The 22,832-nt window shown below is 43.9% G+C and overlaps 1 protein-coding gene across 1 annotated transcript in view; it reads right to left on the reverse strand.

Annotated features, from left to right (window-relative positions):
- Positions 1 to 10,083: 10,083 nt before the first annotated feature.
- The window catches only part of LOC117666650 (BPI fold-containing family B member 6-like), a 39,635-nt gene continuing 26,886 nt past the window's right edge, over positions 10,084 to 22,832 (reverse strand). Inside the window, exons 12-16 of the mRNA XM_087888937.1 lie at positions 21,751 to 21,824; positions 20,253 to 20,283; positions 17,098 to 17,158; positions 16,484 to 16,569; positions 10,084 to 10,599 (exon numbers count right to left, since the gene is read on the reverse strand). Of these exons, the coding sequence (XP_087745063.1) occupies positions 10,507 to 10,599; positions 16,484 to 16,569; positions 17,098 to 17,158; positions 20,253 to 20,283; positions 21,751 to 21,824 (345 nt within the window). The 3' untranslated portion in view covers positions 10,084 to 10,506. The remainder of the gene's footprint in view (positions 10,600 to 16,483; positions 16,570 to 17,097; positions 17,159 to 20,252; positions 20,284 to 21,750; positions 21,825 to 22,832) is intronic.

Consider the following 22,832-nt stretch of genomic DNA (forward strand, 5'->3'; position numbering starts at 1 on the left):
CAAAACAATTTGGTGAGCTCTTGCGACTCTTTAAAGCAGCTGCTTCTTTCTGCCAAAGTGTGGGACCTTGAAACCCCCTGCTCAAACAAGGAGACCCTATACCAGTGATGGCTAACCTTTTTGCCATTGTGTGCCAAAATCAGGGGAAGTACAGGGGCGGGGGTCGCCTGCACACGTGCCCACACCCATAATTCTATGTACACACACACACACACACCCACACACACACACACACCATGTATGCACGCATGACACACCTATGCTCCCCCCACTTTTGGCACATAATGGCACGGGGGGGCGGTAGGCCCATTTTTCGCCCTCCCCAGGCTCCAGAGACTTTCTAGGAGCTTGGGGAGGGCGAAAACGGCCTTCCCCACCCCCTGGAGGCCCTCTAGAGGCTGGAAATAGCCCGTTTCCCCACTTCTGGTAGACCCAGAAGGCCTGAAAATCAGCTGCCCCAGCACGCACATGCGCACCGGAGCTGAGCTTGCATTGCCCACCGATATGACTCCGCGTGCAACCTGTGGCACACATGCCATAGGTTCGCCATCACGGCCCTATACCTTTTCGGACAAGTGGCTGTCCAATCTCTTCTTAAAACCCACAACTTCTGGAGGCAACTCATCCCACTGATTAATTGTTCTAACTGTTAGGAAGTTTCTCCACATTTTCAGGTTGCTTCTCTCCTTGTTCAGTTTCCATCCATTGTTTCTTGTCTTGCCTTCTGGCGCTTTGGACAATAAGTTAACCCCCCCACACACCTCAAATATTGGAACACTACTATCATGTCACCCCCACATCCTTCTTTTCACTAGACTATCCATGGTTCAAAATAACAGAATAACAGAGTTGGAAGGGACCATGGAGGTCTTCTAGTCCAACCCCTGCAGAAACAGGAGGCTCTAAAGCATTTCTGACAGATGGTTGTCCAATCTCTTCTGAAAAACCTCCAATGATGGAGCACCCACAACTTCTGGAGGGCAGGGGTTTCACGGGTTAATTGTTCTCACTTGAGGTACCTCCATATAGATGAAGTTCCATTATGGACTACACAGCTGAATAGAGTTTGTCAGCTAATTGCAAATCCCCCTTTATGGTGATGCTATCTAGCCCACATTTTTTCTATCTTATCAAGAAGTAGGTTGTGGTCAACTTTCATGCCTAAAACAGGACTAGAACTCTCCGTCTCCAGGTGATTGGTACTAAGTCACCCAGATGGTTTTCATATTTAAGATGAGACTAGAACTCACCATCTCCAGGTGATTGGCCCAAAGTTACCCAGATGGTTTTCATATTTAAGACGAGACTAGAATTCACCGTCTCCTGGTGATTGGCCCAAAGTTACCCAGATGGTTTTCATATTTAAGGCGAGACTAGAACTCACTGTCTCCTGGTGATTGGCCCAAAGTTACCCAGATGGCTTTCATATTTAAGGTGAGACTAGAACTCATTGTCTCCTGGTGATGGGTCCAAGGTCACCCAGCTGGGAGTCGAAGTCCACAAGTCTTAAAGTTGCCAAGGTTGGGGACCCCTGCTCCAGACAGAATTTTCAAAATCCTGACATTTAAATTCTAGAGAGTTTTTTTGAGGGGGTGGGGAGTTAAATGCAGGGAAATTTTCTCTCCAACGTGGTGGTGAGTCTCCTGCATTTCTTTCGTCAGAGGAGCTCAGTGGCTGATTACTTGCAAACAATGGCTGGCAGAGCTGAAGAAAATCCTTTTTTTTTTTTTAAGGAAAAGAACAATCAAGCTCTTACATCAAGGGCGTTAAGAGCATCATCAGCAAGGTTCAGGTTGATGGTGCTGAGCAGGAGATCAACTCAGGAGAAGAGATCCCTAGTTCACTTTGGTTCCAGAGAACGGATCCCAAGATTACGCCCTGACCCTCCCTCCCTCCCTCCCTCCCAACCTTCCTTCCTCTCTTCTTTTTCTTCCTTTCTTCCTACCTTCTTTCCTTCCTTCCTTTATCCCTCCTTCCTTCTCTCCCTCTTCCTCTTTTCCTTCCTTTTTCCTTCCTTCCTTCCCTCCATCCCTCCATCCCTGCCCCCTTCTGTCCCCTCTCCCTTTTTCCTTCCTTCCACCCTCTGTCCTTCCTCCTTCCCTCCATCCTTTTTCTTTTATGTATCTTTTCTTTTATGTACACTGAGAGCTTATGCACCAAAGACAAATTCCTTGTGTGTCCAAACACACTTGGCCAATAAAGAATTCTATTCCATTCTATTCTGTTCTGTTCTGTTCCGTTCCGTTCTCTTCCATTCCATTCCATTTCCTTCGTCCCTCTTACCTGTCCCTCTTTCCCTCTTTACTCCCTCTTTCTTCCTTCTTTCCAACATCCCTCTTTCTTTCCCTCCCTTCTTCCTCTCTTCTTTCTTCCTTTTTCCTTCCTCCCTCCCTCCCTCCCATCCTCTCCCTGCCATTTTAATCTTTTCTCCTTTTTGTTACTTTGCATTTTATCTCTTATAGGAACCTAATAAAATCAGTCTTTTTTTTTTTAATAAAGAGAGAAATGAAGCTGAAATGGAGACCACCAGAGGAAAGGGAAACGTTCCCCTAAATTTACTGCGTTGTCTGAGTCAGGGACATGGGGGAGAACCTGTGTGCATTTTCTCACCAGCAGGTTCTTTGACTTGAATTTGGCACCGATCAGGGGGGAGGAGGGGGTCTGCCCTCAGCACTGAAAGCAGCCGGATCCCCCAAGGGTGTATGGTCTGGTCTCCAATGGGGGAAGACCCCTTCTGTCCCCCTGCAGACGACCCACCGAAGCTTCCAGGGCCTTCTCCTCCACGTGGCCTTCGTCCCTGCTGCGTAAGGCAACCTGCCACTCAACCCTAGCTGAGCTGGTGTGGGGGCCAGAGGGAGCAAGTGCGCAAACAGCGTGCCTTCGGACACACAATAGGGACAGTGAACACAGTGCCGTATCGTGTTATCAGGATCTGGGATCAGCTCTGAGCCAAGATCGCGTAACCAGAAGGAAGCCCAGGTCAACAAACCCGGCTCTGAAAAAGATCTTCTGCAGAGGGTGAGACCTGGCAGGGCAAAGGGGCAGCTGGGCCAGGGGAGGGGAGGAGAAGGAGGAGGGGAAAGAAGGAGGAGAGGAAGGGAAGGGGGAGAGGGAAGGGAGGAGGAGGGGAAAGGAGGAGAAAGGAGGAGGGGATCAGAAGGCAAGAGGGGAAGGGGAGAGGGAAGGTAGGAGGAGGGGAAAAGAGGAGAAGGAAGGGAGGAGCAGAAGGGAAAGGAAATGGGAGGGAAGGAGAGAGGAGAGAGGAGGAGAGGAGGAGAAGGGGAGAGGAAAAGAGGAGAAAGGAGGAGGGGATCAGAAGGGAAGAGGGGAAGGGGAGAGGGAAGGGAGGAGCAGAAGGGAAAGGAAATGGGAGGGAAGGAGAGAGGAGAGAGGAGGAGAGGAGGAGAAGGGGAGAGGGAGGGGAGGAGCAGAAAGGAAAGGGGAGGGGAGGGGGAGAGGAGGAGGAGAAAAGAGGGGAGAAAGGTGGCTCCACCTGTATTCAGGGCCTTAGTGAAGGATCCGATGGCCCTTTCTGAGCGAGAGCTAGGGAGGGGAATTGGTGTGAGTAGTGACAGGGGAGGGAGCTGGGGTGTGTGTTTCTATATCTGAATGTGTCCTAATGTGTCTCTAGGTGAGGTAGTGTGTTGGCCCTGAGAGCTGATGACACTAAAGAGCTGCAGGTGGCCAGTTTCTAATCCTAGGGACGTGTCATGAAGACATTGAGATGTTCCTGGTCCCGGCATTTGGTTTTGGGTAGGGGGCTATTCTTGGGGCGGTGGGTAGATGCAGGCCATAACTATATGGAGGTGTCAGGCAGGAGAAGATATAACCAAAGACAGGGAGTGGGCCACCTTCAGGAACCATGGAACTGTCCCACATTCGTTCTCTTCATCTCGGCTCCATCGTCCTATCAGTAGACCTTAAATGGCCCCGTCCTCCATCTGCTGCTACTGAATGCCAGTGTGGTGAGCCGGGGGAGGGCACACAGGTAACACAGGCAGCTGGCAGTTCAAACCCACCCCTTTATTGCTCTGAATTTCCCCAAACGCTCCCACGTTTTTGGCAAGTCCCAGAGCAAAGTGATGGCGCACACACCTCAAGCAGCCTCTACAAGCTGCAAATAGTCCAGCCCAACGCTGTGAGCACCATGGCTGCACAGCAAGAAATCCAGCAGGGCAAGCTGAAGAGTCCAGGAAGCAAAGGAGCAAGGCAAGTAATTCAGAAGTCCAGAAAGAATGCAAGGAATCCAGGAAAGTTCAAACGTCGGAATTCAACACTCCAGGAATTCAGCATTGGTTCCTGACAAATGCCCCTCCCCTCAGTGTCTCCTTAAGGCTCAATTCCCAGGTGTGCCTTGTGAAGAGGGGCGGGGCACTCTCCTCTTGAGTAGTCAGCTCAGTCTGCACTGTTACCACCTCCTCTCCACTCTCCGTGATCGAGGATCAGGAGCGGGTGGTTCTTGCTCATCGCCTGAGCTCAGTCTCTCATGTTCACTGTTTAGCTTCTCTTGGTCATCCTGCCTCCCATTCCTCCCTGTCTACAAGCCATCCCTTGTAGACAGGGAGACATTCAGGAAAGGCCCTGGCCTGATTGGGCCTGCTCCTCCCCATTTTCCTCCGAAGCCAACGAAGCCACCCCCTCGATTTCCATGGGATCCAGTTCCAGCTCATCTTCCTCTACAGCAGCGTTACTCAACTTTGGTAGCTTGAAAATGGGTGGACTTCAACTCCCAGAATCCCCCAGCCAGAAGCACTGGCTGGGGGATTCTGGGAGTTGAAGTCCACCCATCTTCAAGCTTTCAAGGTTGAGAAACACTGCTCTACAGATTCTTTTTTTTTTTAAAAATACTTTATTGAATTTTCCAAAATTAAAAAGATAATATACAATCTCTATCTTGATCCGAGGTACAGTGTTTACACAATTGGTGAATCAAACGATGGATGGATTCCATCCATAACTATACAATGTACTATACAATTCTATACAGTTCTATACAATTAAATCCAATTCTAGTGCCTAACAAATCATAACCTATTATCATACTTTTATCTTGTTCTTCAACCAGTTATACCAATTTCCCCATACTTCATGAAATTTAGAATTCTCCTCATTTTTTAACTCGCTCGTCAATTTAGCCATTTCTGCGCACTCTAGAATTTTATTTATTAATATTTCCTCTGAGGGCGTAGATTTATTTTTCCAGAGTTTCGCAAAAGCTAGTCTGGCCGCGGTTGTGATTTGAATTACAAGTTGGGTTTTGTTGTTATTGAGACCATCTTCAGTCATACCTAAGAGAAAGGATTCCGGGGCCAGGACTATCTCCTGTCCCGTTATTTCAGAGAGCCAGAGTCGAATCTTTAACCAAAACTTTTTGGTCTCAGGACAAGTCCACCAAAGATGATAGAAGGTGCCGACCGTTTTTCCACATTTCCAACATGTAGCAGAGAAGTTTGGGAATATTTTTGCCAGCTTGTCCGGGGCTAGGTACCACCTATGCAACATTTTGTAGTGATTTTCTCTGAATGTTGCCGATTTCGTTATTTTATAGTTCCTGTTCCAAGCTGTCTCCCAATCATTGAAATTAAGGCTGTATCCTAAATTTTTTTCCCAAATGTGTAACTGATTTTTAGCTATGGTCTCTGCTCTATCCTCATCTAATAAAAAATTGTAGATTTTCGACAGCATTTTCTTATCTGTTCCCCAAATAATTTTATCAAAATATCCATATTTCATTTCAATGCCCCATTTGTCTCTATCTTTTTGAAATCTAGAATTTATCTGAAGATAGTTCCACCAATCCAGGTTGAACCCCTGGTCCCTCAATACTTCCAAGGGTTTGAGCTTCCCTTCTTCATCCAAGATGTCCTTATATGTGCCCAATTTATAATTTCCTTTCCTATTTGGGACCGCTAAAGCTTCCATAATCGACAACCAGCTAGGAACCTTGGTATAAATCCTCTGTCTGATTTCCACCCACGTACAAATCAATGTCTCCCTAATTTTATGTTTATGAAAATAAGTTTTCCTCCTATCCTTTGTATCCCAGAGGTGAGCATGCCATCCTTCAAGGAGATTGTGTCCTTCTAGTGTCAGAGTTCTCCCATCTTGTAGCTTGATCAACTCCTTTATCCAAATTATTTTTGCCGCCTTTTGATATAATTCCCAGTCAGGGAGCCCGAACCCTCCCAAATTTCTTTTCCCTTGAAGTGTCTTAAGAGAGATCCTCGATTTCTTGCCCTCCCATAGAAAGTTCCTGATATGTTTATTTAAATCCAGGAAGAATTTTTTGTCTAGTGATATCGGTATATTTTGGAATAGAAATAGAATTTTAGGTAAGATGTTCATTTGGATTGCCGCAATTTTACCAATCAGGGACAATTTGAGTCTCCTCCACCTATCAAGGTCTTGATAAATTTTCTGTAATAAGGAGATATAGTTATCATCTTTTAATGAAGAGAGTCTCGCAGTAATCCATATTCCCAGATATTTTATTTTCTTTACTGCCTGGAGGCCTAATAGATTTTCTAATTCTTTCATTTGTAGATTTGTCATATTTTTCACAATTATTTTAGTTTTATTCTTATTAAGTTTGAGGCCCGCAACTTCTCCATAGTCCTGTACTTCCTGCATTAATTTTAAACCAGTTTCTAATGGGTCTTCTAATATGAGGGCAACGTCGTCCGCAAAAGCTTGGGTTTTAAATGTTTCATTCCTAATCTTTAAGCCTTTAATATCTTTATTGGCTCTGATCTTTCTAAGTAGGACCTCTAGTGCCAGGATATAAAGTAAGGGAGATAGGGGACATCCCTGCCTGACTCCTCTTTGAATCTGAAATGCCTGAGTTCTGTCTCCATTCACTAGTATTTTTGCCCTCTGATTTTGGTAAATGTTCTCTATCATCCTCCTAAAGTTGGTCCCGAATCCCATTAGATCTATTTGGTTTATCATGAAAGTCCAATTTAAATTGTCGAATGCCTTTTGGGCATCGACAAACATTAAGGCCAGCTGTTTTTCAGGGTGTTGTTCGTAGTATTCTATAGTATTTAGGACTGTTCTCAAATTATCTCTAATCTGTCTCCGTGGGAGAAAACCATTTTGATCCTTATGTATCCATCGATTTAGAGTTTTCTTGAGCCTCTCCGCCATTATATTCATAAATAATTTGTAATCTGCGTTCAGCAATGAGATGGGTCTGTAGTTGGATATCTGCTTCGGGTCGGCACCTTCTTTCAGAATGAGCGTCAAATACGCTTCCCTCCAAGAGTCTGGAATTTTTGTGCCAGCAATCGCATCATTTAGAATTTCTAACAGTTCTAATTTCAGGACATCATCAAATTTTTGATATAGTTCCCCGGGGAGACCATCAGGGCCTGGGGTTTTATTCTTTTTTATTTTGGATAGGGCCGTTCTTAGCTCCTCTATGGTGATCTTTTCATTTAACATTTCCTTTTCTTCTTCGGAGATTTGAGGTAAATTGGCTTCCAACAAATACTGTTCTACCTTGTTTAACTCAATTCCTTCGTTTTTGTATAGACATTCATAAAATTTTCTTATGCTTTCTAATTTGTCTTCTTCCTTCGTCAACAAGGTACCCTGTGGGTCTTCTAAAACTAATATTTGGTTTTTTTCCTTCTCTTTTTTTAATTTGTACGCCAACCATCTCCCCGACTTGTTAGCATTCTCAAAACAATAGTGCTTGGATCTCTTTATTTTTTGAGCCATCTCCTCCTGGTCCAGTAGATTCATTCTATGTCTCATCATCAACCATTGTTGTTTCGTCGCCTCATCTCCCGGTCGTTGCTGGAGTTCATCTTCAGTTTGTAATAGTTTTTGGGTGAGTTCTTCTCTGATCTTTCTTTTTTCTTTATTTTTAAAGGCAGTATATGAGATGGCTACTCCTCTCACATAGGCCTTCATAGTATCCCACACAATTTCTTTGGCTGTCTCTCGATTCCCGTTTTCTAGGAAGAAGCGTTTGACTTCTTCATTCAATTTAAGTGTGAACTCTTTTTCATTTAGGAGATTGGTTCTTAAACTCCATCTCTGTTGTGTTTTCTTAATGTTATGGAGCCAGCTAATTTCGAGGAGCTTATGATCTGCCCAAGTATTGGTGTTCATATTAACTTTTTTAATTTCTATAGCCAATTTTCTGGTAACCCAGACCATATCAATTCTAGACCAGGAGTTCTGTGGGCTTGAATAAAATGTAAATTGACTATCCTGGGGGTGTAAAGTACGCCACATGTCGATTAAATTTATCTCATCCACCAGGTCAAAGAAGGTCTTTGGTAAGGGAGATCTTTTATTCTTTTTAGTTATATCACACTTATAATCATACTTTGGATCGACAATTCCATTAAAATCCCCTAGCATACATATTTCAAGATGTGCCCAATTTGCCAGCTGTTCATGCAGTTTCCTGTAAAAATTCCCTTGTTTTTTGTTCGGGGCATAAACCCCTACTAATAGCACCCTAGAGTTACCTCTCGTTATTTCAACTATAAGTATTCTCCCTTTTCTATCTTTATATTTACATTCTGCCTCTATTCCTTTCTTAACATATATAGCGACCCCCCTTTTTCTTTTCTCAGCTAGTGAAGAAAATACTTTACTGAATTTACAATAATTTAAATGGTCAGCTTCGTCTTTTTTTATATGGACCTCTTGAATGCAGATAATGTCGGGATTTTGTTTCACCAATTTCGACAATATTATCCTTCTTTTTTTGTAATCATTTAAGCCGTTCACATTCACCGATATGATCTTAGTATCGTACATTCCTGTAGTTGGTTTCTGGTCTCTTGTTCTTATTTACCTTTTAAAGTTACTGCTCTCACTGGTCTAGATTTTTTCCCTTTTTCCTCTGTGTCCTCCTTTTTCTTCTCCTCTTCTATATCCTCCCTAGTAATTTGTTCTTGCGATGTCTCTTCTTCGGTGTTTGCTATCTCGTTTTCCTCCTTACTGGTTTGTTCCTCTTCTCCTCCCCTTAGTTGATCTAGGAAGTCTTGAGCATCACTTAAACAGTCAATTCTAATTTTCCTCCCTTGCCAGGAAATTAGCATTCCTTCTGGCAGAAGCCACCTAAAGATTATACTTCTCCTGTTTAACTGATTTGTTAAGAATCTATAATTTTTCCTCCTTTCCCTCACTCTTCTCGGAATTTGTTTCAAAATATTAATTTCTTTTCCCCCATATGTAATTTTTTCCTCCCGGGCTATGTTGTACATGATATCCCTAACTTTTTTTCTAGCGAAGCGCACATGGACCTCTCTGGGAAGTCTATTTCTTCTTACGTAATTCGTCTGCACTCTGTACACCTCGTCAATCTCACGGATTATTTCCTGCTTATTTCCTGCTCTACAGATTCATTCTCTGACAGGGGCATGACAGCCAGATTGGGCTGTAAATCCTCCCTCGTCCATGATGTCATCGTTGATGAGATGACCAAGCATGACCTGTTTGAGTTGTGAAGGGGAGGATTGACTTGCCCTGTCTGACATTTGGCCGGCTGGCATCAATCAAGACCCCAGGATAGGGATGGAATGTGGCGATAGTCACCATGGAATCTCTTTATGACTTTCAGGCACCTTGAAAAGCATCTCCATCATTTTAAAAACATCTCCATCAGTTTAAGAAGAAACTGGACAATCGCTTGTCTGAAAGGAGATATGGTCTCCTGTTTGAGCAGGAGGTTGGAGTAGAAGATCTCTAATGCCCCTTTCAACTCTGCTATTCTGTTATCTCATGAAGAGGAGAAGAAACCAGAAGGACTACATTCTCCTCAATATCACAGCTCCACCTCCTCTTCCTTAGCAACCCTGGCTCTCCAGATACTAATTTTTGGCCTGACAGACCCATAACTTCATCCAGCAGGCCTCCATCTCTGGTTCTTCAGGGGCCACTTTCTGACATAAAGCGCTGAGATCTGATTCAGCAGCCCTGCTTTGAAGATCGTCTGATCAAGTTGCAGCCCGTCATCTATTCTCCATCCACATCCTGGCACCGTGGACAGGAATCCCTCCAGAACCCCCATAATGTCCTGATGAACCTCAAGAGATGCAAGTCCAAAGCAAACCCAAGAAATGCAGAAGAAATCGTGATATTTTATTTGATAAACATAGACAGAGTCACCCTAATTCCCTAGTGAGCTGCTACTATTGAGAGTAGGACACAGCAGAGTAGATGTTTCAGCAGGGCAGGGAAGGAAAGAGAGTCCCTCAACCATCCAGGTTCCTAAAAGGAACAAATCAAGGTTTGTTTTTTGTTTGTTTTTAAGATATTAATTGATTGTTGTCAATTTGAGATCTGCTTCCCAATTAGTCACACCTTAAAGTGGTTTCCCAAAAAAATATGAATTATGAAGAGACATTAACAAGGAGGCTGCCTTTATCCTCTCAGTTGGAGCATAAATCCGGTCAATTTCATTCCAAGGCATCGATTCAACCGCTGAATGAGCAAAGGGGGGGAGGGACGTGTTGATTGGAGAGACCTCCACGCCTTCCCTTTTTATAACTTGATTTTGCTGCACTGTTTCTTCACTTCCTGTGCCATCTCAGCTGGAGCATAAGGCTGAATGTTTGTCTGCAGCATCAGCACGTTCTGCGAACAGTAGAACATTCCCGTGAGCATCTCATTCCGAAAAACGGCAGACTTACTCAACGTTGGCCCTTCACGCAACCCAGTGTTTGGGGGGGGTGGGGGGGAAGGGCTTGACTCCACAAATTGTGGGTACTCCAGCACTGAAGAATTTAAAAAAGAGAGCGGATAACCATTTTTATGAAATGGTATATACCAGTGATGGTTAACCTTTTTGCCGTCGCGTGCCAAAAGCGGGGGGGGGTCGCACACATGTGTGTCCACACCCACAATTCAATGCACCCCACCCCCCACCCACCCTGTGCATGCACACTCAACACACCTCCTCCCCGTGCTCCTCCTGTTTTTGGCACGTGATGGCTCGATGGGCCCGGTAGGCACGTTTTTCGCCCTCCCCAGGCTCCAGGGGCTTTCTAGAAGTGAAAACAGCCTTCCCCACCCCGCTGGAGGCCCTCTGGAGGCCGGAAACGGCCCGTTTGCCAACTTCCGGTGTGCCCGGAAGGCCCAAAAATCAGTTGGCCTGCATGCTCATATGCGCTGCAGTTGAGCTAGGGCAATGCTCGCGTGCCCACCAATATGGCTCCATGTGCCACCTGTGGCACGCATGCCACAGGTTTGCCATCACGGGTATATAGTGCTTGAGCAGGGGGCTGGACTATAAGACCTCCATGGTCCCTTCCAACTCTTGTTATTCTTTTATTCAGTGGAACGGCTTGTCCCCAGAAGATATGGGTGCTCCATCACTGGAGGTTTTTAAGAAGAGACTGGACAGCCATTTGTCTGAAATGGCATGTTGGGTCTCTTGCTTGAGGAGGGGGCTGGACTAGATCACCGGACTTTAAATGGATGGACCAAGGAGGCATCTCTACTCCTACCCTCAAAACAATGCTATAGAATTTTGGATACTCAATTGATTTAGACAGTTATGGGAAAGGAATTACAAACTAACAATGTCCACTGCCTGTCCAGGAGCCTGAGTGGCGTAGGAGGCTAATGCCTCCTACTAAGGCAGCATTTAACATCCAGCTGCCTGCAATTACTGTGAGTTCAATTCTCACCAGGCTCAAGGTCGACTCAGCCTTCCATCCTTTCTAAGGTGGGTAAAATGAGGACCCGGTTTGTGGGGGCAATAAGCTGACTTTGTATAAATATACAAAAGTATGGAGGCTATTGCTTAATGCATTGTAAGGCGCCCTGAGTCTCCAGAGAAGGGCAGCATATAAAAAAATAATAAATAAATAAATAAATAAATAAATAAATAGATAAATAAATAGAAAACCAATATAAAATGTTTTACAGATGGCATATGCCCTCTGAGAAACTGGCAAAAATGTTTAAAGATAAACCAGCTAAACGTTGGAAATGTCACCAGCTACCAAGATCTTATTATCAAATGTGGTGGACGTGCCCAGAAGCAAAAAACTATTGGAATAAAATTAAGACATGGTTGGAAGAAATGATACAACAACGTATTGATTTAAAACTGGAGCTGTTCTCCTACCAGAGAAAATTAGTAAAGAAAATATTTATTTGATTATACGTGTAATAACAGCTGCAAGGATTGTTTTTGCACAAAATTGGAAAGCAGAGAAAATACCTTTGGAAGGAGAAGTAATTTTAAAAAAATCGTAGACTGTGCAGAAATGAATAGATTAATGATTAAAGAAAGAGAGGATTTGGAATACTTTAAGATATGGGATCAACTTTACCATTGGTTAGAAAAGAGATATAGATAAGCAAACTAATAGTTATGTAAGAAAATGGTATAATTAGAATATTGGAGTTTTGGAGAAATGGTGCAATAGATTTGGTGAAAATGAAGACAGAAGAAACAACAAAAAGACGAAGTCATGGAGAAAACACCGAGATGTCGCATGGAAGGAAGGACTGATGTATTAAATGTTTGTTTGTGTATAAAATAAAAAAATTAAAAACAAACAAACAAAAAACGACACTATAGAGCACTGCACACCAGAACTACTAGGCACAAGAACAGTTTTTTCCCGAATGCCATCACTCTGCTAAACAACTAATTCCCTCAACACTGTCAAACTATTCACTAAGTCTGCACTACTATTAATCTTCTCATCGTTCCCACCACCCATTTCCTCCCACTTATGACTGCATGACTGTAACCTTGTTGCTGGTATCCTTAAGATTTATATTGACTGTTTCCTAATATGATTTGATTGCTGATTTGTACCCTATGACCATCATTAAGTGTTGTACCTTATGATTCTTGATGAATGTATTTTTTCTTTTATGTACACTGAGAGCTTATGTACCAAAGACAAATTCCTTGTGTGTCCAATCACACTTGGCCAATAAAAAAGAATTCTATTCTATTCTATTAACATCCCTGTTGGGGTGTCTGTGGGGGAGGGCAGGATAGCCGAAAAGCCCCTGTGGAAAAGGGACACGGATATAATTGCATGGTGTGGTTACATTTGGGGAATCTCCCCACCCTTGACCCCCTGCTTTATGGTTTGGGGTTGGGAAGGCAATGGGATTGCAACATCTGAGCAGCGTCAGGTCTGCCACCTTTGACTTGGCACCTTGCTGGCATCCTGCCATCAAAGGCTAGAAAGGGGGAGGGGGACATGGGGGGAGCAAATGGTCCTGCCTGGGTACGTGATGGGAAATTGGGAGGGGTGGGGAATGACAGCTTGATAAAGACCAGTTTGTTCCAGCCCCCAAGGCCATGCAACCTGAGAAAGAATGTGGATTACTCTAAACATCTCAGCATTCTCAAAACACCTAGACGGACTCTTATTGGCTGAAGACGGGCTGGTCATGGAGGGTGGGGAGAGAGCTGGGATGTGGGGAAACTTTCCGTATCTTTTCAGCATGGGGGATTTAGTTCTAGTCTGACTCTACTGCAATCAGCATCTTTTAGTAAAAGAACCTGTCACTTCAACCAAATGGAGTCGAGGGTCTTTCTTTCCCAAGGAATCGGACTGGGGCAGGTCTGACACAAGTATTCTTCAGGTATATTCAAGCCAAATACAAGTCATCCTTGAGTTACGACCAGGGTGGATTTGATTTAAATCGAGTTGATTTAAATCACAATTTAAATCATGATTTAAATCACTAGTAAAAAGGCTTGATTTAAATCAACTCGATTTAAATCATCATTTTTAAAGAGCAACTGTCATCTCTGCTACTCCTTTGACCCACTGTTGACTCACCAATAGTCCCAGTGTTGCAGAATATACAGCCTTGTGCTACATAACTAAGCTCCATTTCATGCTGAATAAACTAAATTGTTTATGTATCTTAAATAGAAAATTATCTTACGATAGATTTTTACCCCAAAAGTTTTTTATTAAAATAAATTCGATAAAAATCAAAAAAATCTGATTTAAATTAAAAAATCTGATTTTTTAAAAAAAAATCATTGATTTTTATCCACCCTGGTTACGACTACAATTGAGCCCAACATTTATGTTGTGAAGTGAGACCATTGTTAAGTGTGTTTTGCCCTATTGTACAACTTTTCTCACCACCGTTGTTAAGGGAACCAGTGCAGTTGTTAAGCGAGTGGCCCACTTGTTAAGTGAATCTGGCTTCTCTGTTTTAGACTTTGCTTGTCAGAAAATTGCAAAAGGGGATTGTGTGACTCCGGGACACGGCAACCATCATAAATATGAGTCGGTTACTGAGTGTCTGAATTTTGATCATGGGATCTTGGGATTGCTACAATGGTCCTAAGTGTGAAAAAAAACGGTCATAAGCCACTTTTTCCTCGTGCCATTGTAACAGTTACTACCGTAGTTTTTGGGGTATAAGAGGCACCTTTTTTCCCTCTAAAAGGGAGTGAAAATTTAGGTACGTCTTATACACCAAATGTAGCCCAGCCCACCCACTGGCCCCCACCCTTTGGCCTCTGCCTCGCAGCAATTTACCTCCTTGCAAGCAAACAGCAAGAAAAAAACAGCTCCTTTCAGCTTCAGCACAGGCTAATTAGCACAAGTTGTTTGGATCGGCCTCCCGACTCTCAGTTGATTTGCTCTCAACTGTTTTGTGCAGGCTCTGCTGCTTGCTGCAAAGAGGTAAATTGCTGGAGCAGATTTTTTTTCCCTTGTGCTAATCAAGCTATGCTGAAAACGAAACTGAAAGTAAAGCAGGCTGTTTGCTGCAAGGAAAAATTAGGCAGAGGCAGAGGGAGATTTCTTTTTTTTTTCTTTTTCCTCACCAAAAAAGGTAGGTGCAAACAATGGGAAATTTAGGGCAAAAGAGGAGAGTTCAAGATTTTAAAACACAAAAGAAAAAAATGAGAAAGAAAAAGGCAAAAATAAAAATGGGAAGGGAGAAAAAGAAATGAAAGAGAAAGATGTTATACATATTTAGAATTGAAATATGAATAGTAGTAAGAAATAAATGGGAAATCATGATTGTAAAAATGAAATGAATAATAATTGGAATATTTGTCTTTGTATTTTTGAAATCTAGACAATGATAAGTTTTTATTTTTTATTTTTTTTAGAAATATGAATAAGTATAAACTGTAACAACTGAAATACCTTTAATGGTATAGGGTAGTGAAAGTAAAAAGGATTAAGTTGTAGCTTGGATAACAGCTAGAACATTTTTAAATTTAATTAGGGAAATTGTAACGACTGAAATATTTTTAATTACATATTGTGATGAAAGTAGAAATGATTAAGTTGTGATTTGGAGGATTATCTGGGCAAAACTATTTGGGTTATTGAGAGAATTTAAGATGTGAAAATGAGTAACATAAGGGGAAAGCTCTATTTAGCTAGGGAATTGTAATAATTGAGATCCTATTAATTGTATATTGTGTTGAAAGCAGAAAGAGTTAAGTTGTGGTTTGGAGGAATATATGGGGAAAATTATTTGGTTTATTATTATTGGTAAATATAATTAATTGATTTGTAAGAAATTGGATTGCATGGAAATAATTGAAATATTCATGTTCATATTGATTAATATACAAAAAAGATAGTTATATAACTAATTGATTTATATGTCGGAGCCAAAATTATTTAATTTGACTTTATTCTACTTTTAAATTTTGTAGGGATGTGTTTTATTGTTTGGCTGTGCACCGCCCTGAGTTCTTCGGGAGTAGGGCGGAATAGAAATCGAATAAAATAAATAAAATAAATAAATAAATAAATAATATTAAAATGTTGAATTTGTATTAAATTAAAAGAGCCTTGGTAGTACAGTGGTCTAAAGCACCCTGTTATTAAGACCAGCTGCCTGCAATTACTGCAGGTTCGAATCTCGCCAGGCTCAAGGTTGACTCAGCCTTCCATCCTTTCTAAGGTAGGTAAATTCAGGACCCAGTTTGTGGGGGCAATAAGCTGACTTTGTATAAATATACAAAAGGATGAAGGTTATTGCTTAGCACATTGTAAGCCACCCTGAGTCTCCGGAGAAGGGCGGCATATAAATCAAATTTAAAAAAAACAAAAAAAACTGTAATATTACATAATTAACCAATGTGAGGATGGATATAAAAATAGATGACAATGGGAAGGGGTATAATATAGAATAGAAGGGAAAAATTGAATTTGATTAAGATTAGAGATGAGGATGAAGGCTAATATTGTTTTTTTTTTTAAAAAATAGATGAGGAATAAATATGGCAAAAAGGAAATATAGAAATTGTAAATTTAATTGAAATGACTAAACACGGTTTAAATTTGTGAACCGGCCAAATACTCTGTTCAAAGAAAATACATTGTATGTTTGTATGCGTGTTTGTCTAAAAAAAATAAAAAAATAAAAAAAAACTTTTTATAAAAGAAAACAAAACAAAAAAGGTAGGTGCGTCTTATACTCCGAAAAATACGGTAAATGAACTGTAATAAGGCAAGGACCACGTGTGAAAACATGCGAGGTTCCATCTACTCACCTCCCAAGAACTGAGTTCGGGCTCATGTGTGACACTTGTGGCATTCATGATGCTTGGAAGGGGAATCTGGTTCTTGTTGAGTACACCTGCAACAGAAGAAGCAGCTGTTGGATCCATCTTTCTTTTCCCAGTCAAGACCCTCCGTCGTTTCCTTCAAGAGAGGCATCCCCACCCCAAAACCCCAAGAGGCTGTCGATTCATGCTTACACCAGCAATTATCTATGCATATGAAGGACTATCATTTTCTCCTCTTTTGCCGAAATCTTTATGAGTGCATCATATATTTTTTTTCTGGAGGGACCCTCCCTTGATTTTCTGGAGGGAATTCTTCCAGTGTGCACTGGTTAAATGAATAAATAAATACTGCAGTGAGTCTTAATTACTGCGTTTTGGCTCCTGCGTTTTGATTCCACACCTGTCCGTATTGTGGCTAGGAAAATGAAATGCAGAGGTCGATTTGACCATCAGAGGAATCTTTACTTAAATCTTGGAAGGGGGGAGATTTTCCCACTCCCCACTCCTTTCTGTGCCTCTTGAGCAGGTGGCGATACTTCTGAATGGTTTCCCCACCCCGGGGAGCTACCAAAACTTGATCTCCAAAGAATAAAATTTACCGGTGACAAGTGATATCCAACTATCCATAACAGTTTCTGTGTATTGCATTGCTCCTGTTACCTACAACAGTGAGAAGGAAGAAGTCAAAAGTGGTGCAAGAAAACATAGGAAATCCCCAAGACTCATGAGGGGGTGACTAGAATGGAAGTAGAAACTATGTCCAAAAGGTGTTTACTCTCTGAAAAACAGCCTATGTAGCCAGAAATTGAAAGGTCCATTTTGGAGAACAGCTGTTTCTGATGCTTTGTTTGAAGTTGGGTACTCCTGTAGAATAAACCAACGGATTATCAAATAAATTGGTCCAGAATTCTCCCTTGAAGCACAAATTAGAGTAGAGTAGAGTAGAGTGGAGTGGAGTGGAGTGGAGTGGAGTGGAGTGGAGTGGAGTGGAGAGGGGAAGGGAAGGGAAGGGAAGGGAAGAGAAGAGAAGAGAAGAGAAGAGAAGAGAAGAGAAGAGAAGAGAAGAGAAGAGAAGAGAAGAGAAGAGAAGAGAAGAGAAGAGAAGAGAAGAGAAGGATAGGATAGGATAGGATAGGATAGGATAGGATAGGATAGGATAGGATAGGATAGGATAGGATAGGAGTTGGAAGGGATTTGGGAGGTCTTCTAGTCCAACCCCCTGCTCAGTCAGGAAACCCTATACCATAGACAAAGGGGAGGGGAGGGGAGGAAAGGAAAGGAAAGGAAAGGAAAGGAAAGGAAAGGAAAGGAAAGGAAAGGAAAGGAAAGGAAAGGAAAGGAAAGGAAAGGAAAGGACCAGGAACCAGATGGATGGACTAAGTTACAGGGGAGATGAAGGCACTATTGGGAGAGCTGAAAGACCAGGTTAGGGACAGATCATCATTGGTAGTCAACATCAGATTTGTGGCATATAATCACATTTCAAGTAACCACTCAGTAATCAGGCCACAGCCAATGTGACTGGTGCGATGTTTCCTGACCCAACTAGGGAACAGCATCAGTGCTAGAAGAGAGTGGGGTTTGCAGAGAAGATGAAGAAAGGAAGGAAGGAAGGAAGGAAGGAAGGAAGGAAGGAAGGAAGGAAGGAAGGAAGGAAGGAAGGAAGGAGGGAGGGAGGGAGGAAGGAAGGGAGGGAGGGAGGAGAGGAGGTGGAGGAGGAGGAGGAGGAGGAGGAGGAGGAGGAGGAGGAGGAGGAGGAGGAGGAGGAGGAGGAGGAGGAGAACTGTGGAGTCCTCGGTGCTCTCTGAGCTTGGCTGTTTTCTTGCAGATGTTTCCTGACCCAACTAGGGAACATCATCAGTTGCAGAAGTGAACTGCAACTGATGATGTGAAATGAGAATTGACTCATTTCATGAGTCATGAAATGTCCCAAAAGGGCATTATAAACATGTAACATTGAACCAAAGTGGACTTTATCTCAAAAGAGACCTTTACTCCTATTCACGAAGACTATGGAAAGTTCTCTTGTTTGTGTTACGCTAGACAGCTAGTCCTCAACATACGACCTTAATTGAGGTCCATTGCTAAGTGGGACCTGTGTTAACTGAGCTTTGCCTCACTTTATGACCTTTCTGGCCTCAATTGTTAAGTGAATCACTGCAGTTGATGTTAGTAAGTGGTTGTTCAGTGAATTTTGTCTTTCCCGTTGACTAAGTTTGTCAGAAGGTCGCAAAAAAGGATCACACAAGCCTGGGACGCTGCAACCGTCATAAATATAAGTCAGTTGCCAAGCCTCTGAATTTTGATGATGTGAACATGGGGATGCCACAACTGTCGTAAGTGTGAAAAACGGTCATAAGACAGGTTTTTTTTCAAGGCTGTTGTAACTTTGAACGGTTGCTAAACAAATTGTTTTAAGTCAAGGACTACCTGTAGTCTGTGGATATATACATATATATATGTGTGTGTGTGTTTTTCTTCTAGCCAGGTTTTCCCTACGTAACCAAGGTTTTTTGTAGGGAAAACCTGGCTAGAAGAAAAACACACATAAACCCTACGAAGAAATATATATATATATATATATGGAATAACCTGGATATTATTCCCTCCAAGCAAGAGGAGGCATTCAGCCCGGTTCATACCGGTTTGAGCCAACAGGTAGCGGAGATCGCAGGTGCGCCCACCCCATCTCTATGAAGTCCTGTTTAGGGACGTTTCTGAGGCCAGGCGCATATGCGCAAGGCGCTCGCACGAAGCACGCAGTGAACCAGTGGTAAGAAACGCTGCCTCCAAGCTAGGACCTTGCTCTCCTCCACCATTCCCAGCTAGGCAACGGATGCTTGCACGGGGCAACATCTCTTTGCAATGTCCAATATTTGTGGGGGTGGGAGGGAACCAAAATGATTTATTCAGTTATTTCTATCAGTCCCTCCCGCCTGGACTACTGCAACACTCTCTACATGGGGCTCCCCTTGAGGAGCACCCGGAGGCTCCAACTGGCACAGAGTGCGGCCGCGCGGGTAGTGATGGGAGCGACGAAGCGCTCCCACGTAACACCCCTCCTGCGCGAGCTGCACTGGCTCCCGGTGGTCTTCCGGGTGCGCTTCAAGGTCTTGGTTACCACCTTTAAAGCGCTCCATGGCTTAGGATCTGGGTACTTGCGGGACCGCCTACTACCACCAGTAGCCTCCCACCGGCTGGTATGCTCTCACAGAGAGGGATTCCTCCGGGTGCCGTTGGCCAAACAATGCCGACTGGCGGCCCCCAGGGGGAGAGCCTTCTCTGTGGGGGCACCTACGATCTGGAACGAGCTCCCCCCGGAGATACGGAGGATCCCGGATCTGCGCACCTTCCGCGGCGCTGTAAAGACCGTATTATTTCACCAGGCGGACCTGGCCTAACTTTCTCCCTCTTTTATAAAAGATTTTTAAATTTTAAATATCTTTTAGTATTTTATATATTCAAATTTTAAAATTGGTTTTAAATTGTTTGGGGTTTTAATTTGTCTGGGCCAAAACTATTTAATTTGATTTTAATTCTACTTTTAAATTTTGTATGTATGTTTTATTGTTTGGCTGTGCACCGCCCTGAGTCCTTCGGGAGTAGGGCGGTATAGAAATCAAATCAAATAAATAAAATAAAAATAAATAAAGTCTCCCAGTCTCAGCCCAAAGTAACACATCGCTCGGATGGAGAGGACCATCTTAAAAGTGTGATTCCCTTGCCCCAGCATCTTAAATAGCTTCAAGCTTACATCTCCAGCGGGGGAAGAAACCTCCAATGTCCTGCAAAGAGAAGAAGGAGAGAATATATCTGTTATGTGCAGTTTTACCCTGGCCACCTCGCTGGTCTTGCTATCTTTCCCCATCTGCTGACAAACCAGCATTGGATTTGCTTCCAGAGAGGCCGGCAAATCAGGGTTTAAAAAAAAGTCAAGATGGCAGCCAGAAGGGCGGGAAGGAAGAAGGACCCTTGGGAATTGACGTGCCAACAGCCTGACCTTTGGACAAACTCCCCTGGACCCCCAGCTGGCTTTCAAAACACGGGAAATTCCCATGATTGGGTTGTCCTTTTGATTCAACTCTCCTAAATTCCCCCAAAGATGAAGAAGATGGGAAGGGAGGGGAGGGAAGGGAAAGGAGAGGGGAGGGAGAGAGGAAGGGAAGGGAGGGAGGGGAGGGAAAGGGGAGGGGAGGGAGGGAAGGAAAAGGAGAGGGGAAGGGAGAGGGGAAGGGAGGGGAGGGAGGGGAGGGAGAGGGGAAGGCAAGAGAGGGAGGAGAGGGAAAGGGGAGGGGAGGGAGAGGGGAAGGGAAGGGTGAGGAGGGGAGGGATAGGGGAGGGGAGGGAGACGGGAAGGGAAGGGAGGGGAGGGAAAGGAAAGGGGAGGGAGAGGGGAAGGGAAGAGAGGGAGGAGAGAGAAAGGGGAGGGGAGGGAGAGGGGAAGGGAAGGGAAGGGAGGGAAGGGAAAGGAAAGGGGAGGGAGAGGGGAAGGGAAGAGAGGGAGGAGAGGGAAAGGGGAGGGGAGGGAGAGGGGAAGGGAAGGGAAGGGAGGGAAGGGAGGGAAGGGAAAGGAGAGGGGAGGCAGAGGGGAAGGGGAGGGAAGGGAGAGGAGGGAAAGGAGAGGGGAAGGGGGAAGGAAAGGGAAAGGAGAGGGGAGGGGAGGGAGGGGGAAGGAAAGAGAGGGAGGAGAGGAAAAGGGGAGTGGAAGGAGAGTGGAAGGGAAGGGAAGGGAAGGGAGGGGAGGGAAGGAAGGAAGGAAGGAAGGAAGGAAGGAAGGAAGGAAGGAAGGAAGGAAGGAAGGAAGGAAGGAAGGAAGGAAGGAAGGAAGGAAGGAAGGAAGGGGCAGCTATTTTCTAAAAACGTCGTATTCTTTATTCCCAAAAATGAAAAACCTATAAAGATCAGCTCTTCGATTTTTCTCTCCCATTCAAGCCTTCCTCTCTGTTTTCCTAGCTGTTCGTTCCTCCATTCCCATCCCAATTTGATTTTTGAGTGGGAAGGATCTGCATGCACGAAACTTTGAATCTACACGTTCTCCAGAGATTAACATTTTTTCCCATAATGCATATTACTTGCTGCTATGTTTCCCCCAATAGAATCCATTCCTTCCCCCAAAGAAGACTATAATCTTTTTTTTTAACCTGTTTGGGGGGGTATCTTAGCTCCTCATTTTGGAAAGCAGCCCAGAGCTTTGAGAAGACCCCAAGGCCCCCTCCTTCAGCTGGGCTCTTTAGAGCCAGACGGTTGCGTACCTGCAAGATCCTGCCTTCAGGGAGATGGCCAGGTGTTCCTTTTTGATGGTAAAACTGGCACTGCATTGGTGCTTCTGGAATTGAAAAGAGGGAGAAGAGGGAGTGAGCAAATGGCCTCTCAGGTCTGAGAAGGTTTTTGGCCTAGGAGGAGCATTACGTTTTCCTTCCTTCCTTCCTTCCTTCCTTCCTTCCTTCCTTCCTTCCTTCCTTCCTTCCTTCCTTTTCATTTTCCCTTCTTCCTTCCTTCCTCCCTTCCTCCCTTTCACCTTCCCTTCTTCCTTCCTTTCTTTCTTCCTTCCTCTTCCTTCCTTCTTTCCTCCCTCCCTCTCTTCTTCCTCCCTCCCTCCCTTCTTCCTCCCTTCTTTTCCTTCCTTCCCTCCCACTTTCCCTTCTTCCTTCCTCCTCATCTTCCTTCCTTTCTTCTTCCCTCCCTCCTTCTCACCTTTCCTTCTCCCTCCCTCCCTCTCTCCCTTCTGTCCTTCCTTCTCACTTTCCATTCTTCTTCCTTTCTTCCTTCTTCCTTTTCTTCCCTTCCTTCCCACTTTCCCTTCTTCCTTCCTCCTCATCTTCCTTCCTTTCTTCTTCCCTCCCTCCTTCTCACCTTTCCTTCTCTCTCCCTCCCTCCCTCTCTCCCTTCTGTCCTTCCTTCTCACTTTCCATTCTTCTTCCTTTCTTCCTTCTTCCTTTTCTTCCCTTCCTTCCCACTTTCCCTTCTTCCTTCCTCCTCACCTTCCTTCCTTTCTTCTTCCCTCCCTCCTTCTCACCTTTCCTTCTCCCTCCCTCCCTCCCTCCCTCCCTTCTGTCCTTCCTTCTCACTTTCCATTCTTCTTCCTTTCTTCCTTCTTCCTTTTCTTCCCTTCCTTCCCACTTTCCCTTCTTCCTTCCTCCTCATCTTCCTTCCTTTCTTCTTCCCTCCCTCCTTCTCACCTTTCCTTCTCTCTCCCTCCCTCTCCCTTCTGTCCTTCCTTCTCACTTTCCATTCTTCTTCCTTCCTTCCTTCTTCCTCCCTTCTTTTCTTCCCTTCCTTCCCACTTTCCCTTCTTCCTTCCTCCTCACCTTCCTTCCTTTCTTCTTCCCTCCCT

The sequence above is a fragment of the Pantherophis guttatus genome, chromosome 3, assembly GCF_059756535.1.
Source record: "Pantherophis guttatus breed Tessera chromosome 3, ASM5975653v1, whole genome shotgun sequence".
In the NCBI taxonomy this organism is placed as follows: Eukaryota; Metazoa; Chordata; class Lepidosauria; order Squamata; family Colubridae; genus Pantherophis; species Pantherophis guttatus.